This window comes from Eschrichtius robustus, chromosome 2, assembly GCF_028021215.1.
Source record: "Eschrichtius robustus isolate mEscRob2 chromosome 2, mEscRob2.pri, whole genome shotgun sequence".
In the NCBI taxonomy this organism is placed as follows: domain Eukaryota; kingdom Metazoa; phylum Chordata; class Mammalia; order Artiodactyla; family Eschrichtiidae; genus Eschrichtius; species Eschrichtius robustus.
In genome coordinates, this window is record NC_090825.1 from 176,064,409 (window position 1) to 176,090,308 (window position 25,900).

Genomic DNA, 25,900 nt, shown 5'->3' on the forward strand with positions numbered 1-25,900 from the left:
GCTGGCTCAGGTCCAGCCCCTAACGGGAACAGGATGTGGGTGGAGACTTCCCCATGGCTGGTGCCCCTGTCCCCAGCCCAGGCAGGTATAAGGCCACCTTGCCAGACCAAGGGAACCTGGATGGAAAAGAGAGAGGCCGCCATGTCCTCTTGGAGCCCAGAGCAAAAACAGAGGTAGGTCCCCACCCCGCCCACCCTGGGCAGGCCCGGACACCAGGCAGTGCAGAGATCCATGGACATTCCGTCTGACCCACTGAAGTCACAGGGCCAGACGTAGGCCTGCAGGCTGGAACAGACTGACACTCAGGCTCTATCTATGGACAGACTCATTCCCATACACACACTTACTGCAGAAGGCCCAGGTGGTCCACGGGCTGTAGTAACCAAGGATGTTCAGGTGGTCTCTAGTGCTGCTGGGCTAGGGCATTACTGCTGGAGGGACCGGGAGGAGCAGAAGCCCCAGCCCTCGAAGGGTTCCAGTACCAACTGTAAATCTCACCATCCCAAAGCCAAATGCCTGCCTCCAGACCTGTACAAGACAGGATGCACTTTTCATGCTCAGAGTCTCGTTTGTATCTGGAGTCCTGGGTTGCACCCCAGAACTTTGGAGCAAGATGGGGCTGGGCACAGATAACCTAGACAGGGCTAGACAGAAAGAGGAGCGGTCCAGAGGGGGAAACTGAGAATTCTGCTTGGAAAGGTCAGAGAAAGCTTTGTGGAAAGGGGGCCATTGGAGCTGGGGTTTTGCAGGATGAGTAAGAGTTCATAGGCTCTGCCTTCAAAACATGGAGCCAGGGAGACAAGAAATGACCCAGAAAACAAGTGAGAGCAGAAGAAATTAGCAAGTTGGACTGCAAATAATTAATAGTCCATTGGGGCTGGGCTGGCAATGGGGAAGGGTAGTATGTAGGGGTCAGACTAAGAAACTCAGGTTTCATAGAATTCTTCCTGGAACAGGAGCTACTTCTGGCAGCTGTGGGGGGTGGGGGTTGAGGGTGGAAGCCAGGAGAGGAGGAGGAGGGGACTACTACACTAGTCCAGGCCAGCAATGAGGTGGCATGGTCCAGGGTGGTGAAAGTAGAGGTGGGAGGAAGCAGGCAGATTCTGGGTATATTTTCACTTTGCTGGGTATATAATATCATTATTTTGATTTATTAAGCATTTTCTGTCATTGCCTGCAGCCCAGTAGGCTGGGACTCCCATCTTTCTAGAATCCTCTTCCTGCTGCTGTTATTTGTGGTCTCAGCCCAGGGGGTCACCCCAAATCCAGACGCCTGCCTGGTGTCCCACTCGGGTAACGGCAGCTCCGTCTCCTGCCAACCACCTGCCAGAATCCCCCACTACTTCCCAGCTGACACCGTCTACCTGGCCGTGGAGTTCTTCAACCTGACTCAGCTGCCTGCCAACACCCTCCAGGGCATCCCTAACCTCCAGGAACTGCACCTTTCCAGCAACCAGCTGGAGGACCTCTCCGCCAAGTTCCTGCTGCCTGTGCCTCAGCTAAAGGTGCTCGATCTGACCCGCAACGCCCTGACCCAGCTGCCTCCTGGCCTCTTCCAGGTCTCAGCTGCCCTCCACACCCTGGTGCTGAAGGAAAACCAGCTGAAAGTTCTGGAGGCCTCGTGGCTGCACAGCCTGAAAGCCCTGCGGCATCTGGACCTATCCGGGAACCAGCTCCAGACGCTGCCCCCTGGGCTGCTGGCCAGTTTCACCGACCTGCTCATCCTTGACCTTGGCAATAACCAGCTGCAGACTTTGCCCCCTGACCTTCTGAGCGGCCCCTTGAGGTTGGAACGGCTGCACCTCGAGGGCAATAGGTTGCAGGAGCTCGGAGAGGGCCTTCTGGTGCGCCAGCCAAAACTGCGCTACCTCTTCCTGAACGACAACAGGCTGGCCACAGTGGCAGCCGGCGCCTTCCGAGGTCTGCAGAAGCTGGACATGCTGGACCTCTCCAACAACTTGCTGACCACCGTGCCCAAGGGGCTCTGGATGTCCTTGGGGAAAGCTGCTGGGAACATGAAGGACGGCTTTGACCTCTCAGGTAATCCCTGGATCTGCGACCAGAAACTGGACGACCTCTATGAGTGGCTGGTGGCCAACGAAGACAAGATGTTCTTCCGCAATGACACACGCTGCGCTGGCCCTAAAGCCTTGAAGGGCCAAATGCTCCTAGCGGTGGCCAGGTCCCCTTGAAGCCTGGGGCTGGGGGCGGGGTGGGGAGGCAAGGCTTGGCAGGACGCCGCACCCCACTTAGCAAATAATCCCACCTTCTAAGGGTGAGGCTGGGCTTCCCATAGTTGCTGGGACCTGTTTCGCCCATGTTGCCCCAAACACACCTCGGGCTCTTCCTGCTTCCTTGCCTCTGCTCAAGCTGTATCCTCTTCCAGAAATCTCTTTCCCCTCTTTCCCAGGTCTCTTGGTCTCTGGCTCCTCCAACCCGTCCTGGCCACACTGGGGTTGGCTCAATCTGGCTCTGTTTCCCCCAGTTTCAGGGGTTCTCTGAGTGCAGGGCCTGGGGCTGGGTTCCCTCTTACTCAGTATCACTCGGTTTGAGGTCAGACTGGAAGGGGTTAATAAATAACTGTTGAACAGAATTGGATGTATTCGCTGTGTTCCTTGCATTCTCCCAAGGCGAATTCCTAGGTCTCCAGAATGAAGCAGAAGGAAAGGAGAGGCATGCCATGAAATCCCAAACGGATAGCAATTGGGATCTGATGGCTGTGACTGCTCCTCCCCCTTTCCCCATCCTTAGATTTAACTGGAAATAAAACCCTGACCATTGCCCAAGGTGTCGTTTTACCAGTGGATTCCTTCCAGAGCTTGTGTCCTGGGGAAGGTTTAAATTAAACCAGATTGCTTCAGGGCTCCAAACAATTTTTCATGCTGGCCTGTGATAACCAGGGGAGCAGCTGCCCAGGACGAGCATGGGCAGGCTGGATGGGGCTGAACAGCTGGGCAGAGGCCCTGGGGGCTGTGTTTTCACAGCTCCAGAACCTCAGGGCCACCTTCCAACACAATGTTGGGCGTGATGGGGGTCGAGGTCAGACTGGGGGGACCCTGGGATGTTTGGGGCATGCTCGGTTTTTGCAGCTCCCTGGAAGGAGGGTCATGCCCACGTTGGTGGTCATTCCAGGCGTGGTGATGAAAGCCAGGGTTCTGAGATCTGGCAGAGCTGGGTTTGAATCAGATTCCTCAATCCTAGGCGACCCAGGGCAAGTGGTTTAAGTATTCTGATCCTCATTTTGCTCATCTGTAAAATGGGGATCCAAGTGAATGGGCTGGCCTGTCTTCCGGCTTAGTTAAGCGGCAGGTTTCAAAAAGTAAAAAGAAAGACCTTGAGGACTTGCCCAAGGTCACTGGGCGAAGTGGTGGGGGCGCTGTGATCGCCCTCCACCGTCTCTGCGGCAACAGCAGTGAGGGTGACAGGTGGCCAAACTTAGCCAAGGAAAGTAGCTCAATCCTTGGCATACAGCGTCCCCAAGTTGCTATGGCAACCGCAGGGCGCTCTGGGAGTCCCTGGGTAGGGCGAGGGGGCCCGGAGCCCCGCCCCGGCACGCCCCCCTCAGGCCTCTCCCTATTGGTCGGTCCCCGAAGGTCCCGCCCCCAAATCACTATAAGGCGGGCGGGGAAGGCTGGCGTCGGGGGTTGGAGTTTAAGTCTGGGGTCTGTCGCAGTACCTGGGGGCTGAGGCTGAGCGCGCCCGGGTGAGTGCCTCGCGGGCGGCGTCCAGGAGTGCCCAGCAGGCCCGGGGGCGCGGTGGGTGGGTGGGAGGGCGAGAGTCCAGCGGCTTGGGGAGAGGAGTGGTGTGACAGGCCGGAGCAGGTGGCTGAGACCCTTGGCCCAGTTGGCAAAAGCTCAGGACCCAGTTGGGAGAGGACTAGGGTTCTGAGGGCGCTGGGTGCGGACGGGGGAAGAACTGCAGGCGGGGAGTCTGAGGTCGAAGTCCCGCTCTGAGTCTACTTAGCTGAGTGACCTTGGGCCCACCATGGACCTGCTGTGTGCTTCAGTTTCCCTGTGTGTCAAACTGGACTGTGGGTTTACTGGGGTTCTGCGGCTTGCTCGGTTCCATCCCGGGCCAGGGCAACAGGGATCTTCCCTAACTGCAGCGGAGGCAACAGCCCACACAGGTGAAGGCATTTGCCCAAAGTCACACAGCAGGTAATGGCCAGACTCGAACTCAGGTGTCTCTCTGCCCAGAGCCCATGCTTTGAATCACTGCAGGGCCTCTACTTTGTCAGAGGTTCTCTACTATGCACCTGCTGTGTACAGAGCCCTGTGCATGCATTGTCCCTGCCCAGGGCGCTCTGAGGTAGGCATTATCATTACCTCATTTTGCAGATGAGGAAACTGAGGCCCCAAGAGGGAAGGAGACTTGCCCGGGTCACCAAGCCCAGCCAGACAGAACCCAGGGCCTGGGTGGGAGCCGGGAGGGCCGGCGTGCAGGGGCCCGTCACTCTGTGTTGCCCCCAGGGTGACCCTGTTTGCAGTAGGCATGTCAGAAGACGAGGCGGCTCAGGCCCCCAGACCCAGCTTGTGGGAGCAGGACCAGCAGGTAAGGGGCTGCACCTCCCGTGGAGCTCGGCACGGGGGGAGGTGGGGGGGCAGTCCCTCCTGGGACAGTTTCAGACAGGGTCCCCCTGCCCTTGCTTTGAGAACCTTACTCTGAGGGCATTTTGGAGCCTGGTTGGGGGAGGCACATTCTACCCATTTCCCAGAGGGGCAAAGTGAGGCCCAGGGAAGGGTGTGTCTCTGGGGTGTGTCTCTCCAGACACTCCCAGCCAGCTTACCTGGCCTCTGCCCAACTCTCTCCCACTCCCATCTCTGGGTCTCTACCTGTACCTCTCTGTTTCTGTGTCCACCATCATGGCACTCTTAACAACAACAACAGTAATAATAGCAGCAATCACAGCCTATACTCTGCATCATTCACTGTTCCAAGCGCTTCACATATTGTACTCCTTGAATCCCCATCACAGCCCTAGAAACCCATTTTACAGATAGGGAGACTGAGGCACAGAGCAGTTCACGCATTTGCCCAAACTCACACAGCTTGAAAGTGGAGAACCAGAACTGAACGCAGGTGGTCTTTCTCCAGAGGCTGTGCCCTTAATGACCAGACACTAATGGCTCTTCCCTCAAGGAGACTTGAGTCTTTCAGAACCGGTCCCGCTCTGTGTATGCTGTTGAGAACAGGAGCTCTAGACGCACCTCGGCGTGGGTGTCCATTGCCTGCATGCAGCTGCGCTCAATACACTCCCCCCCCCACCCCTCTCACCTGCCCCTCGTCCCGGCCCAGAGAGGGTGAATGGGCTCTCTAGCATGTGGCTGAGCCCCCCACCTCCACCTGGGACCCCTCTGATGCCACCCCTTCCTGCAGAACGTGGTGCAGCGTGTGGCGGCCCTGCCCCTGGTCAGGGCCACGTGCACCGCGGTCTCCGATGCTTACAGCGCCGCCAAGGACAGGCACCCGCTGCTGGGCTCCGCCTGCCGTCTGGCTGAGCACTGCGTGTGCGGCCTGACCACGCGTGCCCTGGACCACGCCCAGCCGCTGCTCAGCCACCTGCAGCCCCAGCGTGAGTCCCCCTGGCCAGAGTCCTGGGTCCTGTGGTTTGTCCCACTGCCCCACCCTCTCTTGCTCCATCTGCATGACAGGTGCTGCAGTGGACCCCCTGAGACGGGTGTCCCTCTGCAGTCTCACCTATGCTGTGTGCCTTTACTCTGTCCACCTGCCTGTCCCCCATCCACCTGTGTCATCCCCTCTCTTGGTCCTTCTGCCTGTGCCATCTCACCCTCCATTCTCTGCCTGTCCCACCCCCCATTCTACCTGCATCCCTTCTGCCCTCTGTCTCTGCTTATGTGTCCCTCTGTAGTTTGATCACCTGCCCGTCTGCCCTTAGCTGTTTCCTTGGGGCCCCCCTCCTTTTGTCCCCATCTTATCTCACTGTCCTCCTCCCTTTGGCTAGCCTGATGTGCCTTGGGTCCCTTTGCCTGTCCAATCTCCCTCCCCTGTCTGCCCCTTCCTCCACCCGTCCTGAGCCTGTGACCAGCTCAGGGGGTCCAACCTGGCATTGGGGTTGGGGGACAGAGAGACCCTTGGCCTCACATCTGACCAAGGAAGGGGATCACCTGAGGGTCCCAGCCCAGGGCCTCGCCTGCCTCCTTCTCAGCCGGCTTGTGCGACCTTGAGCCTGCTCGCTGGGGCGTCTGAGCTGGACATGGGTGAGGAGTCACCTTGGTGCTGGCAGCAGCGGTGGCAGGGCGGAGGCGGGAAGGGCAGAGAGGCAGGGTCCAGCCTGGTGGCTCACCCACACGCTCAGGGTCCCGGCCCCTTGCAGGGGGCCAGCCAGGTGCCCCCTCTGTCTTTCCCTCCGTATGTGTGTGTGTCTCCTTTTTTCTCTGCCTCTCCCTCCAGCATCCCCTCTCTCTATGTCCCTGTGTCCCTCTCTCCCTCGACATCTCCCCAATTCTCGCTCGCTGCCTCTCTGTCTCCAGTGGCCACAGTGAACGATCTCGCCTGCAGGGGCCTGGACAAGCTGGGGGAGAAGCTTCCCTTTCTCCAGCAACCTTCAGAGACGGTACCCAGCACCACCAGATTGTGGGGAAGCTGTAGGGGGTGGAGGTGGCAGCGAGAAACACAGCCTGAACACCTGGGCCAGCTGGACTCCAGGACCCAGTCAGGCTTTGGTCAACTGGAACAAAACAGCAGCCAGATGAAAATAATTGACACCCGTGTTTACTGAGCACATAATATGTGCCAGCTGGTGCTGGGAATCCCTTCAGCAACCCCATGAGGAAGAGATTTGATTTTCCTCCACTTTGTAAGAGGGGAAATTGTGGCCCAGAGCCAAACAGGGGCCAGGGGTCCTTGCCCCGCAGCCCCAGGGAGCTGGGGGCAGGGGAAGGGAGCTGGAGACCTACAGCAACTGGAGCTGGGCCCCTTCCGCCAGGTGGTGAACTCGGCCAAGGACGCAGTGGCCAGTGGCATGACAGGCGTGGTGGGCCTGGCTCGGCAAGGCCGCCGCTGGAGTGTGGAGCTGAAACGATCCATGAGCCACGCCGTGGACGTTGTGCTGGGCAAGTCAGAGGAGCTGGTAGACCACTTCCTGCCCATGACTGAGGAGGAGCTTGGTAAGGCCAGAGCCCTCCCCGCTCGCCCCTGAATCCTCCTACCCATCCCTGGAGGTGACGGATCAGAGAGGTCCCGGCCTCACCCAAGGCCACATAGCAGATCAGTAGGGAACATGGAGCTCCAGCCCAGGCCTGACCTCCCCCAACCCGCATCCTACTAGAAATCTGACTACCCAGAGCCCCAAGAGTATATGGGGCTTATAGACTTGAGGGCCCCGGCCTCCAGCTGGTGGACCCCCATACTGTAGTATTTGGCCTGTGCAATGCCTTTAAAATGGTTTAATTCATCACATGCATTTAAAAATCAGGTTTTGCCCTACAAATCCTGATTTCTAACTTGCCTTGGAAAATCAGACATTTGGGTTGAATGGCGTCCTCCCCTTTACGTGGTTCCCTTAAACCCCACCATTCTCCAGTGTTCTACATCTGGTCCGTTGACCCTGGAGACAATCTGACTTCCAAACCCTGCTTTATGGCACTAGAGGAACATGGGGCGTGTGGGCCATTTTTGAAGCACCTTCTGTGGGCCAAACACTTGTAAGCGACTCTTTCATTATTATAAGCTCCATTCACAGATGAGGAAAATCGAGGTAAAGAGACCCGGGATTCGAACCGAGGCAGTCAGTAAAGTGGTTACGAGTGCCTGGGTTCGAATCCCGGGTCAGCCTCTTGCACCCCGTGGGACTTCACCTCTATTTACCTTGGGTTTCCTCATCTGTAAGTAGAGCTAATAATAGTGCCTACATCGGAGGGCTTGGGGATGGTCGCATGAATTGATATTGTAGAGGGGAAATATACAAGCTGTGGGAGAGCCCATGGGCGTGTCCACCCAGAAGCAGAGGGCGTGGGCACGCTGACTCCCCTCCCCATCCCATCCTCCAGCGGCGCTGGCAGCGGAGGTTGAGGGCCCGGAAGTGGGCTCTGTGGAAGAGCAGCGGAGACATCAGGGCTACTTTGTACGCCTGGGTTCCCTGTCAGCGCGGCTCCGCCACCTGGCATATGAGCACTCTCTGGGGAAACTGAGGCGGAGGAAACACCACGCCCAGGACACACTGGCCCAGTTGCAGGAGACTCTGGAGCTGGTGAGAGCCCTCTGCCTGCCCCCCTTTCCCACCCCGTGATGCAGGCCAGCATGCGTGGATTGAGTGCCCACGGACTACCTGGTCCCCTGCTAGTCTGAAAGGGGGAGGCGGAACCGTGTATGTGCAGGGCTGGGGCAGAGGAGGGACCCGGGGCTGGAGGCATTCAGTGGGGGTCAAGGCTCAGCCTGGGGAGGCAGGAAGAGGTTTTGTGGAGGAGGAGAAGTTATAGGCGGTTAAGATGGATGGGAAGAGAGTGAAGGTACCTCTTCCCGGGCTCTCCCATCACCAATCACAATCTTCCTAGCCTTTAGGTTCTAGCTGATAACCCAGCTTCTTTCCCCATTGTGCATCGCTCCCTGCTCCAAAGGAACATAACAGCTCCTGTTTTCTGGGTTTGATGAGTTCAGACGCCCCCAACCTGCTCCTCCTGCATCCCTCTCCCCATCTCAACTGATGACAGCCCTGTCCTTCCAGGGCCTCAGGTCAAAACCTGGGAGTCACCCTCAACTTCCCTCTTCTCCTCCTCTCCCACATCCGACATATCAGCCAGTACTGTTGGCTCTGCCTTCAAAGTCTACCCAGAACCCGCCCACACCTCCTCCTTCCTCTTGCTCCACCTGGGTCCAGCCCCCGTGATTACTCAACCTGGTCCTGGTTTCCCATCCTGGACCCCGCAGTCTGTCCTTCCTGAAGCAGCCACCAGAGGGCACCTGTGAGCACCAGAGTGGGCTAATTTCACTGAGCAGAGTGTCCTCGAGGTTCATCCATGTTGTAGCGTGTTTCAGAATTTCCTCCCTTTTTAAGGCTGAATAACAGTCATCGCTCAGTATCTGCGAGGGATTGGTTCCAGGACCCCCCACGGATACCAAAATCCGAGGATGCTCAAGTCACTTCTGTAAAATGGCACAGTACAGTTTGCCCTCTCTACCCACCGGTTCTGCACCCACGGATTCAACCAACTGCGAATCTTGGTTGAATCCGCAGATGCAGAACCCGCGGATACGGAGGGCAGACTGTGTTCTACTGTGTGGATCACAGTTTATTTCTATTAATCTTCTAATACCTGCCCTGTCCTGGGCACTGAAGGCACAGTGGCCCCCTCAGGACACTCACAGGCCAGTAGGGGGACTAGGGTCATGATGGGAGAGCATGATGGGAGAGCATGCTGGGTTCTGTGGGACCCGGAGGAGGGATCCACCCAGCCAGGAGCCGGGGAAGGGAGGCTTCTTGGAGTGGGTGATGTCTACAGTGAGACTTGAACTGAAGTGAACCAGGCAGGGGGATGGGATGGAGAGAAGAGTGTTCCTAGCAGAGGCACAAGCATGGGCAAAACCTGGCAGTGAGTCTGAGTTTCAGGGGAACCACAGGTCTCAGGTCTGACCACGGGCAGGGGAGAAAATGGGCAGATCGGCCAGGCTGGATCCGTAGGCGCGGAAGGTTTGCATACAGTGGATGTTCCGGAAATGCCTATTGAGGCCAGATCCAGGCTGGGGTCCTGGTCCCCCCAACATTCCAAATCCTCCAGTTCTGACTACTGTGGTCCCTGTCCCCACAGATTGACCACATGCAGTGCGGGGTGACGCCCATCACCCCAGCCTGCCCTGGGAAGGTGCATGAGCTGTGGGAGGGCTGGAGCCAGCACTCCCCAGAGAACAGCTGCCGCAGTCAGGTAAGATGGCGTGGAGGAGGGGGGTTGGGGGGGCGTGGGAGGGGTTCTGGATCTGCCAGGGGTTGCCAGGGGCGGGGCTCCAGCCGGCTCCAACCAAGTACTGAGGTCAGCTGGTTCGAGAGTCCATGGGGAAACTGAGGCAGGGCGGGGGTCCTGGCGGGGGTCCATCCGGGACACCCAGGCCCCTCCCCTCCCCTCCCCTCCCCTCCCCTCCCCTACCCCGCAGGCGGAGCTGGAGACCCTGGTGCTGTCCCGAAGCCTGATGCGGGAGCTGCAGAGCACCGTGGACGCGCTGGAGACCAGCGTGCGGGGCCTGCCCCCCAGCGCCCAGGAAAAGGTGGCCGAGGTGCGGCGCAGTGTGGACGCCCTGCAGGCCGCCTTCGCCGACGCCAGCTGCTTCGAGGACGTGCCGGCGGCTGTGCTGGCCGAGGGCCGGGGCCGCGTGGCCCGGGCCCAGATGTGCGTGGAAGAGCTGCTGGAGCTGGTGGTGCAGGCCGTGCCCCTGCCCTGGCTGGTCGGGCCCTTCGCGCCCATCCTCGTGGAGCGGCCCGGGCCCCCGCCCGACCTGGAGGCCCTGGTGGACGAGGTCGTGGGGGGGCCCGACCCCCGCTGGGCGCACCTGAACTGGCCGGCCCAGCAGAGAGCCTGGCAGGCCCAGTACGGGGACGGGATGGGCCTCCCCGGGGACATTCCCGAGGAGGAGCCTAAGTCCCCCAGCCGCCGCAAGCACACCCTGATGCCAGAACTGGACTTCTGACCCGATGGGGCCGTGGGACCGCGAAAGCAGCTGGAGGCCGTCCTGCACCCCGAGATCCCTGCTGCCCCCTAGCGGCCATGCATCAGCATTACTAGCCGATGCCTTGGCCTTGGCCCAGGCACGGAGTTGGGGGCTGGGGACCTAACTCTGAATCCTAGACCAGCTTCACTGATATTAGACCATCCCCAGTCTTTCCCTTGGACATATGAGGACTTGAACCTAACTCAGGTCTGACTAGCCCCAAGCTGCGTTCACTGGCTGTGGTCCCGCATTGCCCCACCCCAAGAAGCTGATCAAAACTCCCCAGAGAGTCGCATGTTTTGCCCAGATAGAAGCACACGCTTCTGTTTGGGGTTTTGAAAAGTGAGTGTCCCCTTCCTCCCCCAGCTTGTCTATCCCGGACTGAGGGGTCCCCAAAGATGCTTCAACGGCTGGACCTGCCACACCCACTTGCTTTGCTGTTTGGGGTTTTGCTCTCCAGAATAAAGGTGCTTCGTGTTGTCCAAAGGCCAGTGGCCTCTGTTCCAGCCGAGGTGGGTCTCAGTGTCGGGGTGCTGGGGGCCTCAGAGGTGTGCGACTGTATGGCACAAACCAGGGTTCGAAATTTGAAAGGAGTGACGCCTCCCTGACCAGCTTGACATCTTGTCTTGAGTTCCCCGTTAGTGCCCCACCCACCCGGGTTAAGCATTCAGATGTAGGTTCCTGGAATGGAAGCTGTTCCCACTTTAATGAATTTCTTGGAAACTGCAAGGAGCAGGATCGAGGGGAGGGGGCTCAGAGGGAGCAGCCCCTCCTATGCCCTCCTCACTGGACCTGTAGGAGCTGAGCTTGCTGTGGTTTCTCTGGCTGCACTGGTCAGGATGGGGGAGACAAACGCAGGGTAAGGGGCACAGGCCAGTCTCGTGGGGGCCCCCCGTCCTCTGACCGTGTTCTTGGCTGTCCCTCAAACTCCCCTGTGGCCAGGCAGGGTGTTGGGAAAGCACGGTCTGATGTGGTGAGGTCAGGGTGTTCCCTGCCTTCCTTGGGATCTGGTCCATGGGTGGCTCTGGGAGTCCCAACCACTTCCCACCAGTTAGATTCACCTCCCTGCCCCTCCTCGGGAATGTCCGTGGCTCCCTTTGCCCTCAGACCAAACATCCACGCTCCTCACCCTGGCATTTGAGGACTTCTGGTTTCATCCTTGGGCTGACAGAGACACTGCTGCAGTCCCACTGAACTGTGCACATTCCCCCACCTCAGGGCCTTTGTTCAGGCTGTGCCTGGAATGCCTCCCACCCTCCCCACCATCTCTCAGATACAGCTCATCCATCCTTAAGCCCAGCCCCAATGCCACCTCCTCCAGGAAGCCTTCCCTGACTCTCCCCTGGTGGGATAGCTTCAACCCTCTGCAGCCCACCTTCTTGGGGCTCCAAGTGCTTTCTACCTGGATATAAACCACAGGCAGCCTTGCCTTCTCTTCCCTCACAAGGCTGGGGGCTCCTGGAGGGCCAGGCTTGGTGAGGATGAGCCGAATGACACACAGAAGGGGCATGTGACAGAGGGACCGGCTCAGGCTCAGGCAAAGGCACGGCAGTGGGGAATCAGTTTGACTAGCACTGAGGGGAGGGAAAGAGCATGAGGTAAGTCCTGGAATTTGGGGGGAGGGAGCAGTAGTTAAGGCCCTCAGGTTGAGTCCCCGCCTTGCCTACAAACGGATGGGTAAGCAACTGCTCCTCTCCAAACCTCAGTTTTCTCCTCTGTGAAACGGGTATGAAAGTAGGAGTAAGGTAGCCCTTACTACCTTAAGTAAGTAAGCCCTCAATCCTAGTAGGCCGTTCACCTGTGGAAGCTATCGTTCATTCACTCATTCGTTGGTTCATTTAACAAAGTTATTAAATAGCGCCTGCTGTGTGCCAGGCAGTCTTGTACCCTGCGGGCACGGCAGTGAGCAAAATGCAGAAAAATTCTGCCCTCTAGGAGGGACAGACCATAAACAAGAAAAATACGTAAATTATTTGTCTTAGTAGGTGATGAGAAATAAAAGCTGGAGGATGGGGGAGTGTGCAGGGGTACAAGGAGGGCGATATTTTTTAAATAGGAGAGGAGGGGTCCAGGAAGACCTTTCTGAAAAGGTGACATATGTGCAAAGATCGACGAGCATTCCTCACAAAGGGCAGCTGGTGCAAAGGTCTGGGGGCAGGACCGGGCCTGGTGTGTTGGAGGAACAGTGAGGAGGCCCATGTGTCTGGAGCAGAGTGAGCGAGGGGGAGAGAGGGAGGAGGGGAGGGCAGGGAGGGAAAAGGGTGGGTCCTGTGGGCCACAGGGAGGACTTGGGCTTTTACCCTGAGGGAGGTGGGAGCCCTGGAGGGCTGTGGGCAGAGGAACGAAGGGACCTAACTCGGTGTTTATGATCATTTTTGTTATTTTTGCTGGGTTTCTCCCCCTTCGCTATGCTGTGGCAGCCCTGCGGAGAGGGGAGGGGAGGGGAGGGGAGAGGCACACCCTGGGTTTCCCACCCCCCTTCTCCGCCACCTTTGGGAAGCATTGGCTGAGGAGAGAGTTTGGGAGACACCCCTGTTTTGTTCCCCAACTGTTTGGCAAACACAGTGATGGCTCCAAGGAAACGACCTGGGGGTCATCAGGCCCAGTGGCTGGACCTTCCCTCCTCCCAGCTTAGCACCCAGAGCCATCAACTGGACACAGCTGGGACCCCTGTCCCAGGGGCGGGCAGGGGGCATTCAGGGAGGGCGTAGCAGTCATTTCTCTGCCTGCACACCCACCCACAGACAGCCTGCTGGCATATAGGCTCTGGGTCTGGGTTCAAATCCTGTCTCTGCCACTTCCCAGCTCTGTGGCCTCAGGTACAGGATGCCTCTTCCAGGAATCCACCCTCGGTTGGCCCAAGCCCACCAGGCCTGGATCTCACTTCTAGAGCACCTCCAGTTCTGTTGGTGTCCTGTCTTGGTCTGTATTTAGGCCCTTTCTCAAGGGAAGTCCCTTCTGGAGAGTGACACGTCCCCTCACTGCTCAGGACAGACCCTGCTCATCTCTTTCTGCCTGGACAATGCTAAGCTGATGTTTGTTGAGCACCTGCTAGGTACCAGGCACTGGGGTAAACAGGTTACACGCATGACCTCATTTCATGCTCACAACTACCCTATGAGTTGGTCCGTTTAGCCAAACATTTATTAAGTTGCCAACTGTGTGCCAAGTGTTGTTCTATTGCAGGGGACACAGCAGCGAACAAAAGACAGGCCTGGTGGAGGTGAGGGAAGAAGCTGTGTGGGTGTCTGGGGCAGATGCTCCAGGCAGAGGGAATAACAGGTGCAAAGGTCCTGGGGCAGGGCCATGCCTGGAGATTTGGAGGAACAGAGAGGAGGCCTGTGTGGCTGAAGCATGGTGAGTGAGGGGGGCAGAGAGGGAGGGAGATGAGGGCAGGGAGGAAGTAAGACCTTGTGGGCCACGGTGAGGAGTCTGGAGGGGGCAACTGAGGCACAAGGATGGTAACTGGCCAAGGTAGCCCAGCAGAGCGACTTGAACCATGCCCGTCACACAGATGGAAGTCAGAGGCCGAGAGTGTGCAGGCTGTGCCTTGAGGGTACAGGACGGCCCATGAATCACTCAGTCTGGTGGGGGTGGGTGCCATGGGCAGAGGCTGCCCAGTGCTGAGAGCAGGGGAAAGGTGCTGGGCCCGGGGCCCACGCTGGAGCGGGCAGGCACGTGACTATCCAGGGCCCTCCCCTGGCCCACTGGCCGCCTGCCTCTGCCGGCCAGGCCTGCACCACCCCAGACCCTATAAGGCCTGGGAGCTGAGAGCAGAGCCAGATGCCAGCTGTGCTTCCCGTCACTCCAGGGGACCCTCACACGGTCCAGGTGAGCAATGCCAGGGTGAGGCTGGCCTCCGGGCGGGTATCGGGGGACTGCTCAGGGTTATGGGTGTGGGGCAGGAGGCCCGGGAGCCCCCATTCATGCCCCCTCTCTACCCTTCCAGCTGCTTAGAGGATTACCATGTCTGCTCAAGATGAAGGAGGCCGGGATCCCCCCAAACCCAAGGGCAAGGTGAGGGCAGGAGTGGGAGGGAAAGATCGCAACTGGGGCCTGGAGAGACCACAGAACCTTGGGAAGGTGACCTCCACAGTCCTGGGGTCTGGAGGGGCTGCCCGGGGGGGGTGGGGGGGGGGAGGGATCTGAAGGCCACAGTGCCAATCTTCCCTCTGGTCCCAAGCTGGAGGGTGGGGGGTGGGAGGATGCACTCAAACCTCAGTTCTTTCCTTGCTGTGTGACCCTGGGCCAGCCTCGGCCCCTCTCTGAGCCTCAGTTTCCCCATCTGAGAAATGTGGGCCATGGAAGGAAAAGGAGAGACCCAGAGAATGAACTTTTTCTCTGTCCATGGGAGGCAGGCTGAACCTGCCCATTGCTCAGGCGAGGAGACTGAGGCTGAGTGGCTGAGGCCATCCAGAAGCAAGGGCCTGAGGCAGTTTGGGAACCCAGGGCTCTCTGATGCTCCCCTCACCCCACCCCCACCATGGCCTGGCTCTGCTCATGCTTCTCCCCACCCCATGTAGACCCTGGGCAGCTTCTTTGGGTCCCTGCCTGGCTTCAGTTCTGCCCGGAACCCGGCGGCCCACGCCCACAGCTCAGCGAGAGAGGCCCGGCCGGTCGCCCATCCCGCAGGTGCTCCAGCCGCCGAGACTGCCCAGCCCCAGGCTCAGGGTGAGTGCACAGCTCCACGGAGGCGGGAGCTCTGGAGATGGACCCCAGCAGGGACTTGTGCCCATCTTGGGGGTGCTTCATAGGTGCCTGCGTCATCTCAACAGAGCCCACGCAGCTGGCATGCTCATTTAGTGCCAGATGGGGACCTGAGGCATAAATATGAGTGGCCCAAGGGGGCACAGCCAGCAATGCCCCCCACATTCTCAACCCCCTCTCCGCCTTCCATCACCCCGTTTCTGACGCCCTGTGGACCAGGAGCTGGGCGTTCTGCACGTCTAAGCTCATCAAAGATTTTGATCCTGGCTCCAGAGAGGGGCAGCAGCTTCCCTGGCGTCACACAGCCTGGGGTGCTCCCCATCCTCCAGTTGCTCAGCTGGGGTGCTCGGGGCAGCCCTAGCCCCAAGTCCTGAAGAGGGGCTGGTGCAGGGGAGCCCAGGCTGGGGCGGCCGCTCTGGGCCTGGAGCCGCAGGCAGCTGACTTCTGCTCCATATACCCAGGCCTGGCAGGCGGCTGCCAGCTGTGGTGGAGTGGGGCAGGGCGGGGACCCGAGTCCTCTCCCTGCATCACCCCGGGTGGGCATCCAGCATCCAGGACCCAGGCAGAGAAAACTCTAGAGAACCCCTGCTCCAGGAGACCGCCCCTGGGGGTTGAGGGAGCCAGACCCACGGCCGTGGATGTCACCTTCTGCCGTCCCTGGCAGGGCAGCTGGGACATTCCTGACCTTTTGGGCTGTGCCCGCTGATTGTGCAATGGGCTTCAGGGTGGCTGATGCCAGCGCGTGTCCCTCCCTGGGTTGCCTGATTGGCTCTTGTCCCCACAGTGGCCACCGACCCGGAGCAGACGACCAGGGGCATTGAGAAGACGCTGCCGCTTTCAGACAGGGTGAGAGGGGCTGGCAGAGCCTGGTCTGGTCTGATGGGCTCCGCCTCCCCCTGGGTACCTCCTCCTGGGATGTTTCAGTTCCTGCCATTTGGGGGTTGTCATAGGCCAAGGAGCAGGCAGACACCCCTGTGGGATTCCAGGCCGGTCTTCCCCTCTGAGCCTGTGTTTCTACATCTGTGAAATGGGTGCAGTACTGCCTTACTGCTCGGCACCATGAGGCTCCATCCGGTCTACAGACACCCCCCACCCCCACTCCAGTTCTGTGCCTAGCACATTACGACCCAAACAGTGGTAACTCACTCACCCTGTGTCAGGCTCTGGGCTCAGTGTTTACATGTGCTGCTTAATAGTTAACCCTCCCAACCGTCCTGCGAGGAAGGGAGCAATAGTACCCCACACAAAAGCTGAAGCACAGAGAAGCCAAGCCACCTGCCAAAGGTCACACAGCAAGACACTGTAGCATGGGATTTGAACCTTGGGCAGTCAGAGGCTGAACAGTGGCCAACGATGCATCCACCCTCGGTCCTGGATGACCGGGGACCGCCCATATAACCATGTCCTCAGGGCCAGGGCAAGCGGAGTGGCTGATGTAAGACTGCTGAGGGCCATAGCAGGGTGACAGAGCCCTGATACAACCCTTCCGCCCAGCACACACCCCACACTGGCGTCTTCCTCAACTCCCCTCTGCCCTCAGCTCGGCCAGATCTGAGCATCTCGGAGGGCAAAGAACCACCGGGCTCACCCTGTGGCCCAAATTAAAATGGACCCCGGCAGCTGAGGGCCCCCCTCCCCACTTTTTCACTCCTCCCCCTCCACCCCTCTTCACTTGCATTAATGAGCATCTGTTGCCTGCAAAGTGCTTCAGGCACCTTGACTCAGTTTTCTCTGCCAATCTTTGAAGGAGGTGCTGTTTTTATTGTTGTTTGTTTGTTTGTTTTTTTAAATGGCTGGGAGGGGATTTTTTTAAATAAATAAATTTATTTATTTATTTATTTATTTATTTATTTATTTTTGGCTGCATTGGGTCTTCGTTGCTGCGCGTGGGCTTTCTCTAGTTGCGGTGAGCGGGGGCTACTCTTTGTGGCGGTGCGCGGGCTTCTCATTGCGGTGGCTTCTCTTGTTGTGGAGCATGGGCTCTAGGCGCGCGGGCTTCAGTAGGTGTGGCTCGCAGGCTCTAGAGTGCAGGCTCAGTAGTTGTGGCGCACAGGCTCAGTAGTTGTGGCGCGCGGGCTTAGTTGCTCCGTGGCATATGGGATCTTCCCGCGCCAGGGCTCGAACCCATGTTCCCTGCATTGGCAGGCGGATTCTTAACCACTGCACCACCAGGGAAGTCCAAGAGGTGCTGTTTTAATTGCCACTCTTCAGATGAGGCTCAGAGAGGGGATGTGGCTTGCCTGAGGTAACACAGCAAGTGTGGGAAAGAGCTGAACCCAGGTCTCTGTGGGCAAGGTGCCCACTTGAGACGATGCTGGGCAGGAGGCAGGTGGTGAGAATAACATTTCAGGGCTTCTCAACTTCAGTCGTCTGGCCAATTCAGGGCTGGGTCATCCTCTGTGGGGGGCCATCCTGGGCACTGGGGGGTGTTCAGCAGCATCCCTGACCCCACCCACCCACTCAGTGCCAGGAGCTCCCTCTTCCCTGAAGTTGTGATCGTCACAGATGTCCCCAGACATCGCCCAGTGTTCCCTGGGCGGGGGGGGGGGGGTGGGCAGGATCACCCTGGGTCACCCCTAACCCTGGGTTAAGAACCCCTGAATTGGAAATAGGAAACTGCTGGTTGAACCTGGGTGGTGGCAACCCTGAGGCCATCACAGCCCTTCAGCAGTTTGGATGAACAAGAGGAAACTGCCCTCATTTTTTTTTTTTTTTTTTTTGAATACTTACGTGCCCTCATTTTTGACCTACCAAGTTATCGACAGTTTCCTATGGCTCAAACCCAATACTTGGCCCTGTACTTTTCCAGTTATTACTCTTCTAAACATAGATACCCAGATCCCCTTCTCTTACTTGAATACATTCATGCTAACAAGCATTTGGCCTCCTCAAATTTCTCCCCGTGATGGGGAAACCAGTCTCAAAATTGCCATAGAGATTAGGCAAGATGAAGAAAACACATAAGTCAATGGCTTGCTGAGTACAAGGCTAAGGGATATTGAGCAAGGAGGGTCCCAGAGGTGCTAGGGAATAGCTGTCAGCCGTGGGGGATCTATTGTGTCAGGGGAACCACGGGGCGCTGGGACAGAGCTCAGTAGGCTGTATCCTGGAAGCCAGGGAGGGAGGTATGTCGGGGTGGGAGAAGAGCAGGCTGGGCCTCTGGGAGGAAGGTCCCACTCCCCGGGTCATGTTAGGGATGAGGTGGAGACTGGGGAAGGGTGGGGAGTGAGGTGTCTAACACTCTCTGCTTGATCACGAATGTCCTTCCTCATCAGGTCATCTCCGGGACAAACGACTTAGTGTGGTCCAAGATGACCAGGACCAAGGATGCCTTCTCGTCTGGGATGGCCAACGTCGTGGACACAGCTAAAGGCGTGGTCCAAGGAGGCCTGGGCATGACCCAGTCCACGCTCACAGGCACCAAGGATGCAGTGTCCACTGGGCTCACTGGGACAGTGAACATGGCCAAGGGCACTGTCCAGATGGGCATGGACACCACCAAGACCGTCCTAACAGGCACCAAAGATGCAGTGTCCACTGGGTTCACTGGAGCAATGGGTGTGGCCAAGGGGGCGGTCCAGACGGGCGTGGACACCACCAAGACTGTCCTAACAGGCACCAAAGATGCAGTGTCCACTGGCCTCACTGGGGCAGTGAACCTGGCCAAGGGCACCGTCCAGACTGGCGTGGACACCACCAAGACTGTCCTAACAGGCACCAAAGATGCAGTGTCCACTGGCCTCACTGGAGCAATGGGTGTTGCCAAAGGGGCCGTCCAGATGGGTGTGGACACCACCAAGACTGTCCTGACAGGCACCAAAGATGCAGTGTCCACTGGCCTCACTGGAGCAATGGGTGTTGCCAAAGGGGCCGTCCAGATGGGTGTGGACACCACCAAGACTGTCCTGACAGGCACCAAAGATGCAGTGTCCACAGGGCTCACTGGGTCAGTGAACATGGCCAAGGGCACCATCCAGACTGGTATGGACACCACCAAGACCGTCCTAACAGGCACCAAAGATGCAGTGTCCACTGGGCTCACTGGGGCAGTGAACATGGCCAAGGGCACCGTCCAGACTGGCATGGACACCACCAAGACTGTCCTCACAGGCACCAAAGATGCAGTGTCCACTGGGCTTACTGGCGCAGTGAACATGGCCAAGGGCACCGTCCAGACTGGCATGGACACCACCAAGACTGTCCTCACAGGCACCAAAGATGCAGTGTCCACTGGGCTTACTGGGGCAGTGAACATGGCCAAGGGCACCGTCCAGACTGGCATGGACACCACCAAGACTGTCCTCACAGGCACCAAAGATGCAGTGTCCACTGGGCTTACTGGGGCAGTGAACATGGCCAAGGGCACTGTCCAGACTGGCATGGACACCACCAAGACCGTCCTAACAGGCACCAAAGATGCAGTGTCCACTGGGCTCACTGGAGCAATGGGTGTGGCCAAAGGGGCCGTCCAGATGAGCGTGGACACCACCAAGACTGTCCTAACAGGCACCAAAGATACAGTGTCCATTGGGCTCACTGGGGCAGTGAACCTGGCCAAGGGCACCGTCCAGACTGGCATGGACACCACCAAGACTGTCCTAACAGGCACCAAAGATGCAGTGTCCACTGGCCTCACTGGAGCAATGGGTGTGGCCAAGGGAGCCGTGCAGATGGGCATGGACACCACCAAGACTGTCCTGACAGCCACCAAAGACGCAGTATCCACTGGGCTCACTGGATCAGTGAACATGGCCAAGGGCACCGTCCAGACTGGCATGAACACCACCAAGACCGTCCTGACTGGCACCAAAGATGCAGTGTCCACTGGGTTCACTGGAGCAATGGGTGTGGCCAAGGGAGCCATCCAGACCGGCGTGGACACCACCAAGACCGTCCTGACTGGCACCAAAGATGCAGTGTCCACTGGCCTCACTGGAGCAATGGGTGTGGCCAAGGGGGCCGTCCAGACTGGCATGGACACCACCAAGACTGTCCTAACAGGCACCAAAGATACAGTGTCCATTGGGCTCACTGGGGCAGCGAACATGGCCAAGGGCACCGTCCAGACTGGCATGGACACCACCAAGACTGTCCTAACAGGCACCAACGATGCAGTGTCCACTGGCCTCACTGGAGCAATGGGTGTGGCCAAGGGAGCCATCCAGACTGGCGTGGACACCACCAAGACCATCCTGACTGGCACCAAAGATGCAGTGTCCACTGGGTTCACTGGAGCAATGGGTGTGGCCAAGGGGGCCGTCCAGACCGGCGTGGACACCAGCAAATCTGTCCTGACTGGAACCAAAGATGCAGTGTCCACTGCGTACACTGGAGCAATGGATGTGGCCAAGGGAGCCGTCCAGACAGGCGTGGACACCAGCAAATCTGTCCTGACTGGAACCAAAGATGCAGTGTCCACTGCGTACACTGGAGCAATGGGTGTGGCCAAGGGAGCCGTCCAGACCGGCGTGGACACCAGCATATCTGTCCTGACTGGAACCAAAGATGCAGTGTCCACTGCGTACACTGGAGCAATGGGTGTGGCCAAGGGAGCCGTCCAGACCGGCGTGGACACCAGCAAATCTGTCCTGACTGGAACCAAAGATGCAGTGTCCACTGCGTACACTGGAGCAATGGGTGTGGCCAAGGGAGCCGTCCAGACCGGCGTGGACACCAGCAAATCTGTCCTGACTGGAACCAAAGATGCAGTGTCCACTGCGTACACTGGAGCAATGGGTGTGGCCAAGGGAGCCGTCCAGACTGGCGTGGACACCACCAAATCTGTCCTGACTGGAACCAGAGATGCAGTGTCCACTGGGTTCACTGGAGCAATGGGTGTGGCCAAGGGAGCCGTCCAGACCGGCGTGGACACCACCAAGACCGTCCTGACTGGCACCAAAGATGCAGTGTCCACTGGGTTCACTGGAGCAATGGGTGTGGCCAAAGGAGCCGTCCAGACCGGTGTGGACACCACCAAGACCGTCCTGACTGGCACCAAAGATGCAGTGTCCACTGGGTTCACTGGAGCAATGGGTGTGGCCAAGGGAGCCGTCCAGACCGGCGTGGACACCACCAAGACCGTCCTGACTGGCACCAAAGATGCAGTGTCCACTGGGCTCACTGGAGCAATGGGTGTGGCCAAGGGGGCCATCCAGACTGGCATGGACACCACCAAGACCGTCCTGACAGGCACCAAAGATGCAGTGTCCACAGGGCTCACTGGGGCAGTGAATGTGGCTACAGGGGCTGTGCAAACTGGGCTGAATACAACCCAAAATGTTTCAGCTGTCACAAGGAACACCGTCTCCAGTGGCATGGCTGGTGCCATGAATGTGGCCAATGCTGCTGCCCAGTGGGGTCTGGACACCTCGAAGGCTGTCCTCACAGGCACCAAAGACGCCGTGTCCACTGGGCTCACCAGGGTAGGGAACGTGGCCCGAGGAGGTGTGCAGACTGATTTCGGAACCATCCAGAACTGGTTACCTGGTTCCCAGGATGCTGCCTCAGGTGGACTCGCCACTTCCGGAGCCCCAGATGAAGGAGAACAAACCATCCTGAACCCTCATGAGGCTCAGTCCTGCGGGGTCTCCAGGCCCCCGGACACTCTGTGTGCACACCTGGACCTTGCTGGGAAAGCCACCACCAATACCAAGGGCCTCGTGTCAGCTGAGGTGACATTCACCCAAGGGGCCGCCCTGGGCAAGGAGGATGACGTAGGGCCTGGGGCCACCACTTGTGGCCAGGAAGGAGCCCGGGGCTTTGCAACACTCCGGGACGAGCTGGAGGAGCTGGGGGAGATCTTCCAGCCCATGAGCACTGAGGAACAAGGTGAGAACAGGACAGGCTGGTCCCAGCTCCCAGGGGCCCGGTCGTCTGTACAACGCATGCCCCTGACGCCCGAGGGGCCTCTTGGGTTGAGCGACCCTGTCTTCCCTTTCAGCTCAGCTGGCTGCCTCCCAGCCCCGGCTGAGGGAGTCCACGGCCGACCAAAGCAGCTACTTCGTGCGTCTGGGCGACTTGGACCCCAGCTTCCGCCAGCGGGCTTTCGAGCACGCCCTGAGCCACCTGCAGCAAGGCCAGTTCCAGGCCCTGGACGTGCTGGCCCAGCTCGAGGACGCCTTCTGGCTGGTAAGAGCCCTCCCTTCTGCCGGTGCCTTCCTCAGCCACACGTGGGGGACTCGACAGACACTTACTGAGCACCTAGTAGACAACGGCCGTCGGCCACTCAGTCACGGGTCTGCTCTCAAGGAGCTTGTATTCCAGGGAAGAAGATGGACACAAGACCCAATACTTGCCACCAACGGGGTCGCAGAGAGGGAAACAAGACAGTCGTGCAGAGAGGGGCAGGGCAGGAGTGTGTCTGTTTGAGCCAAGTCGTGTGGAAAGTGGGGACCGCAAGGACAGACAGTGGCCTGAGAACAAGCTAGGTGTGCTCCAAGGAGCAGAAGGGCGGCCGGTGGCAGGGGAGGGTAAAGTGAAGGGGCTGACAGGGTAGGGGGAACCCATGCGGTCTGGGCGGGGTTCAGTGATGCAAGGAAGGGCCCAGAGGAAGGTGACTTGAACGCCACCGCGGGGACAGGCACCGAGCCAGCGGGGTCATGCTCTCTCGCCAGCCCCACTCACCCCTCCACCCCAGGCTTTCTCCCCCTGCAGCACCACTGACACCCACGCTGGCTCCTTGTGGGTGCTGCTGGGGCTGACCTGCCTGCGGTAGGAAGTTTAGTGGCATCCCATCTGTGGCTGATGCAGACGGTGATGGACCCCCAGGCCTGAGCACCTCTAGGTTCTCAAGGTCATGGGTCGTAAATGTCGAACAGCCCCGTCTACACAGGTGGCGAGGAACCCAGCCATGCTGCCTGAGTGGGGATCCCTGGGATGCGCTCAGGCACCTGTGTTTTCCGTCAGTGCCCCAGGGGTCTATGGTGAGCCGCAACTTGAGGACCACTGCTCCAACCCAGAGGGTCTCAACGGGGCAGTCGTGCCCCCAGGGGACACTGGGCCGTGCCTGGGGATGTCTGTGGTGGTCACCTGGCGGGGGGGTGGAGCTCCTGGCATTGAGTGGGTGGGAGCAGGAAGGCTGCTCCACGCCCCGCAGCGCCCAGGACTGGGGGCCGAGGGTTGGCCTGATGCAACAGAGGTTTTATTTAAGGGGATCCCTCTGGCTACTGTGGGGAGGACAGGCCACCGGGGTCAAGGGCCAGAGCCAGGAAATGAGTGAGGTTTCTGCAAAAATCCTGGCAAATGCTGAGGGGGGCCTTGGGAGTAGCATCGGTGGTGGCAAGAGGCAGTTGGGTTCTGGATGTGTTTCCAAAGCAGACCTACCAGCTTAGGTGTGAGAAGTGGGAGAGAGAAAATACACTACAGGGTCTCGGGGACTTTTAGCAGGGGACACCTAGAAATGCCCTGGGTGGGTGGGTGGAGAGCATTAAGGCTTGGTCTTGGACAGGGTAACCTGGAGATGACTAGTAGGCCCCCCGATGGAGTCGCTGGGGTAAGAGCTGGGAGGGTGATGGAAAGTTGGAGTCAACATTTGGTCCACTTGCTGAGCTCTCAGGAGGACAAGGAAGATTAGTCAATGGGGGTGTGGGGCTCCTATGTGCCAGGGACCCAAAAAGCAAGGAGGAAAAGGTCCTGACAGAGCTCCCACCCAAGGGGGGGAGATAAACAACAAAGAAACTCACGGTAACTCGACAGTGATAGGCCTCTGAGGAGAGTAACAGAGATCTGACAGGGAGGGCCTGGGGGGCCACCGTACTGGGCCAGAGGAAGCATGTTTCAGGCTGAGTGGGCAGCATGTGCAAAGGCCCTGAGGCAACAACACGCTGGACGTGCTCGAGGGACAAAAGGAGGCCAGCGTGGCCTGAGCAGACAGCACGGATGTCAGCAGGAGGTGAGGTTGCAGGTGTCCTGAGCAGGCCACGCAGGCCATGGTGAGGAACTGGATTCGGTCCAAAGGCCACTCACTGGGAGACGTGGGAGGATTCTGAGCTGGGGTGTGACATGGTCCCCCTGCCATTCTGCTCTCTGAGCTCCCTGACAACCTCATGAGGAATTTGGATTATTGCCTCTTTACGTGAACCACCCTGGTGCAGCTGGCCCTAAACCTTTCCACCACGCCACAGGAAAGGTAGACACGAAGCTCCAGGCCAGGCCTGGGAATGCTGCCCCCGGGGGAGTATCGGGAAGGTCCCTGACAAGAAGGCCTCATGTCTCTGCTGGGCTGTCTCTTTCCAGATTGAGAAGGCCCAGCAGGCTCCAGACCAGCAGCCGTGGCCGGACCAGGATCTGAGCAGCCAAGCCGGCGCCCGAGAGGTGCGTACCGGGGGGCCGGTGCTCCTGCCCCTCCCCTCCAGCCCCGCTCACCTCCCTCCTTCCGCCCACAGGTGCCAGCCGCCGGGGCTCTGTCCAGGGTCTGCAGCCTTGTCCAGCAGCTCCATGTCGCCTACAGCAGCCTGGCCTCCGGCCTCCAGGGCCTCCCCGCCGAGCTCCGGTGGCAGCTCAGGCAGGCGCGGCACAGCCTCTGCGAGCTCCACAGTGTTGTCTCCTGTGCCGCCTCCGTGGCGGAGCTGCCGGCCGAGCGCCTGGCCCAGAGCCGCCAGGGCGTACGCCAGGCGTGGCAGGGGCTGGAGCAGCTGCTGGAGAGCATGCAGCACAGCCCTCCGCTCAGCTGGCTGGTGGGGCCCTTCACCCTGCACCCCGATGGGCAGCAGCTGTAGGAGCCCCTCCCCCGCCCGAAACCAGCCCCAACCCCCGGAAGCTCCGGGCCCTGCCGGCTGGCGCCCCACCTTTCTCCCAGAGCACAGCTGGCCCCTTTGGCCGAGGAGCCCGGGGCGGCTAAGACCCTCGACGGCGGCAGGGGGGCCCGGGCTTCGCCTGAAGATCTCAAGCAAGCGCTTCATTTAGGAACAAGAAGGGGAATCGTGCCTGTCTTGAAGGTTCTCCACTCAGCAACCCCAGTAGGGCCCTTTTATCTTTTACCTCTGGGGGGGTCTTCCACCCCAGCCTGGGCCCTCTAGCTATACCAGCTTGGCAGGCGGCCCCGCTCCTCCATCCTGGGCTCCAGGCAGCTCCGTCCTCGCTCTGAAAGCCTACACCCCTCAGCAAACAGCGCACGCCAGAAGGTACCAGAACGCCACCATCATCCTGAGGCAGGTAGGCCCCCACCGCCTCTGCCGACCCCCGGCCTGGCCCAGGGGCTTCATGAAGGCAAAGCCGCAGCAGCCACTGACAGCTGAGGACCGGACTGTCCGGGCGGGGGTGGGGTGAGTACACATCCCTTCCTGCTGCAGCCCACTCACCCGGCAGCGCCCCCTGGTCATGGGTGATCACAAGGATCCCACAGATGATGTTCTCAGGTCCCTGGGCCCAGAGGCTGCCAATGAAGGAATAAAGGGGCTCCCTCACAAGGGATGGGGCCCTAGGGAGCACGTGACAAAATGTGCTCGGGGGACTTCCCAGGTGGTCCAGTGGTAAGGACTCTGTGCTTTCACTGCCGAGGGTGCGGGTTGGATCCCTGGTCGGGGAACTAAGATCCCAC

At 59.2% G+C, this 25,900-nt stretch overlaps 3 protein-coding genes across 4 annotated transcripts; all 3 read left to right on the forward strand.

Moving 5' to 3' along the window:
* The first annotated feature begins 102 nt into the window (after positions 1-102).
* Positions 103-2,593, forward strand: LRG1 (leucine rich alpha-2-glycoprotein 1). Its single transcript, XM_068537229.1, has 2 exons — positions 103-173; positions 1,181-2,593. The coding sequence occupies exons 1-2, from the start codon at positions 121-123 to the stop codon at positions 2,190-2,192; spliced, it is 1,065 nt and encodes a 354-aa protein (XP_068393330.1). The 5' UTR covers positions 103-120; the 3' UTR covers positions 2,193-2,593.
* A 1,102-nt stretch (positions 2,594-3,695) lies between these two features.
* Positions 3,696-11,143, forward strand: PLIN5 (perilipin 5). Of its 2 annotated transcripts, none has more exons than XM_068535025.1 (8): positions 3,696-3,703; positions 4,487-4,551; positions 5,377-5,572; positions 6,492-6,574; positions 6,947-7,127; positions 8,010-8,209; positions 9,765-9,878; positions 10,105-11,143. In XM_068535025.1, exons 2-8 carry the CDS (start codon positions 4,492-4,494, stop codon positions 10,633-10,635), a joined length of 1,365 nt encoding a protein of 454 aa, XP_068391126.1. In that variant the 5' UTR covers positions 3,696-3,703; positions 4,487-4,491; the 3' UTR covers positions 10,636-11,143. The 2 variants fall into 2 exon arrangements, with proteins under 2 accessions (XP_068391126.1, XP_068391125.1); XM_068535024.1 differs by lacking the exon at positions 3,696-3,703 and adding an exon at positions 4,068-4,157 and having other exon boundaries at positions 4,470-4,551.
* Positions 11,144-14,622: 3,479 nt separating this feature from the next.
* PLIN4 (perilipin 4) lies at positions 14,623-25,079 on the forward strand. The gene is made up of 8 exons (XM_068535026.1): positions 14,623-14,673; positions 15,180-15,327; positions 16,148-16,209; positions 18,639-20,604; positions 21,094-22,191; positions 22,304-22,491; positions 24,598-24,675; positions 24,747-25,079. The coding sequence occupies exons 1-8, from the start codon at positions 14,623-14,625 to the stop codon at positions 25,077-25,079; spliced, it is 3,924 nt and encodes a 1,307-aa protein (XP_068391127.1).
* Positions 25,080-25,900: the final 821 nt, after the last annotated feature.

What these genes read in the sequence shown, in the direction of transcription:
- LRG1 (XM_068537229.1), top strand. Translation starts at nt 121, where the DNA reads ATGGAAAAGAGAGAGGCCGCCATGTCCTCTTGGAGCCCAGAGCAAAAA. An exon ending in AGCCCAGAGCAAAAACAGAG is followed by an intron (nt 174 to 1,180) that starts GTAGGTCCCCAC and finishes CATTGCCTGCAG; the next exon opens with CCCAGTAGGCTGGGACTCCC.
- PLIN5 (XM_068535025.1), top strand. Translation starts at nt 4,492, where the DNA reads ATGTCAGAAGACGAGGCGGCTCAGGCCCCCAGACCCAGCTTGTGGGAG. An exon ending in CAGCCACCTGCAGCCCCAGC is followed by an intron (nt 5,573 to 6,491) that starts GTGAGTCCCCCT and finishes CTCTGTCTCCAG; the next exon opens with TGGCCACAGTGAACGATCTC. An exon ending in AGAACAGCTGCCGCAGTCAG is followed by an intron (nt 9,879 to 10,104) that starts GTAAGATGGCGT and finishes CCTACCCCGCAG; the next exon opens with GCGGAGCTGGAGACCCTGGT.
- PLIN4 (XM_068535026.1), top strand. Translation starts at nt 14,623, where the DNA reads ATGTCTGCTCAAGATGAAGGAGGCCGGGATCCCCCCAAACCCAAGGGC. An exon ending in TGGGTTCACTGGAGCAATGG is followed by an intron (nt 20,605 to 21,093) that starts GTGTGGCCAAGG and finishes CGTACACTGGAG; the next exon opens with CAATGGGTGTGGCCAAGGGA. An exon ending in CATGAGCACTGAGGAACAAG is followed by an intron (nt 22,192 to 22,303) that starts GTGAGAACAGGA and finishes CTTCCCTTTCAG; the next exon opens with CTCAGCTGGCTGCCTCCCAG.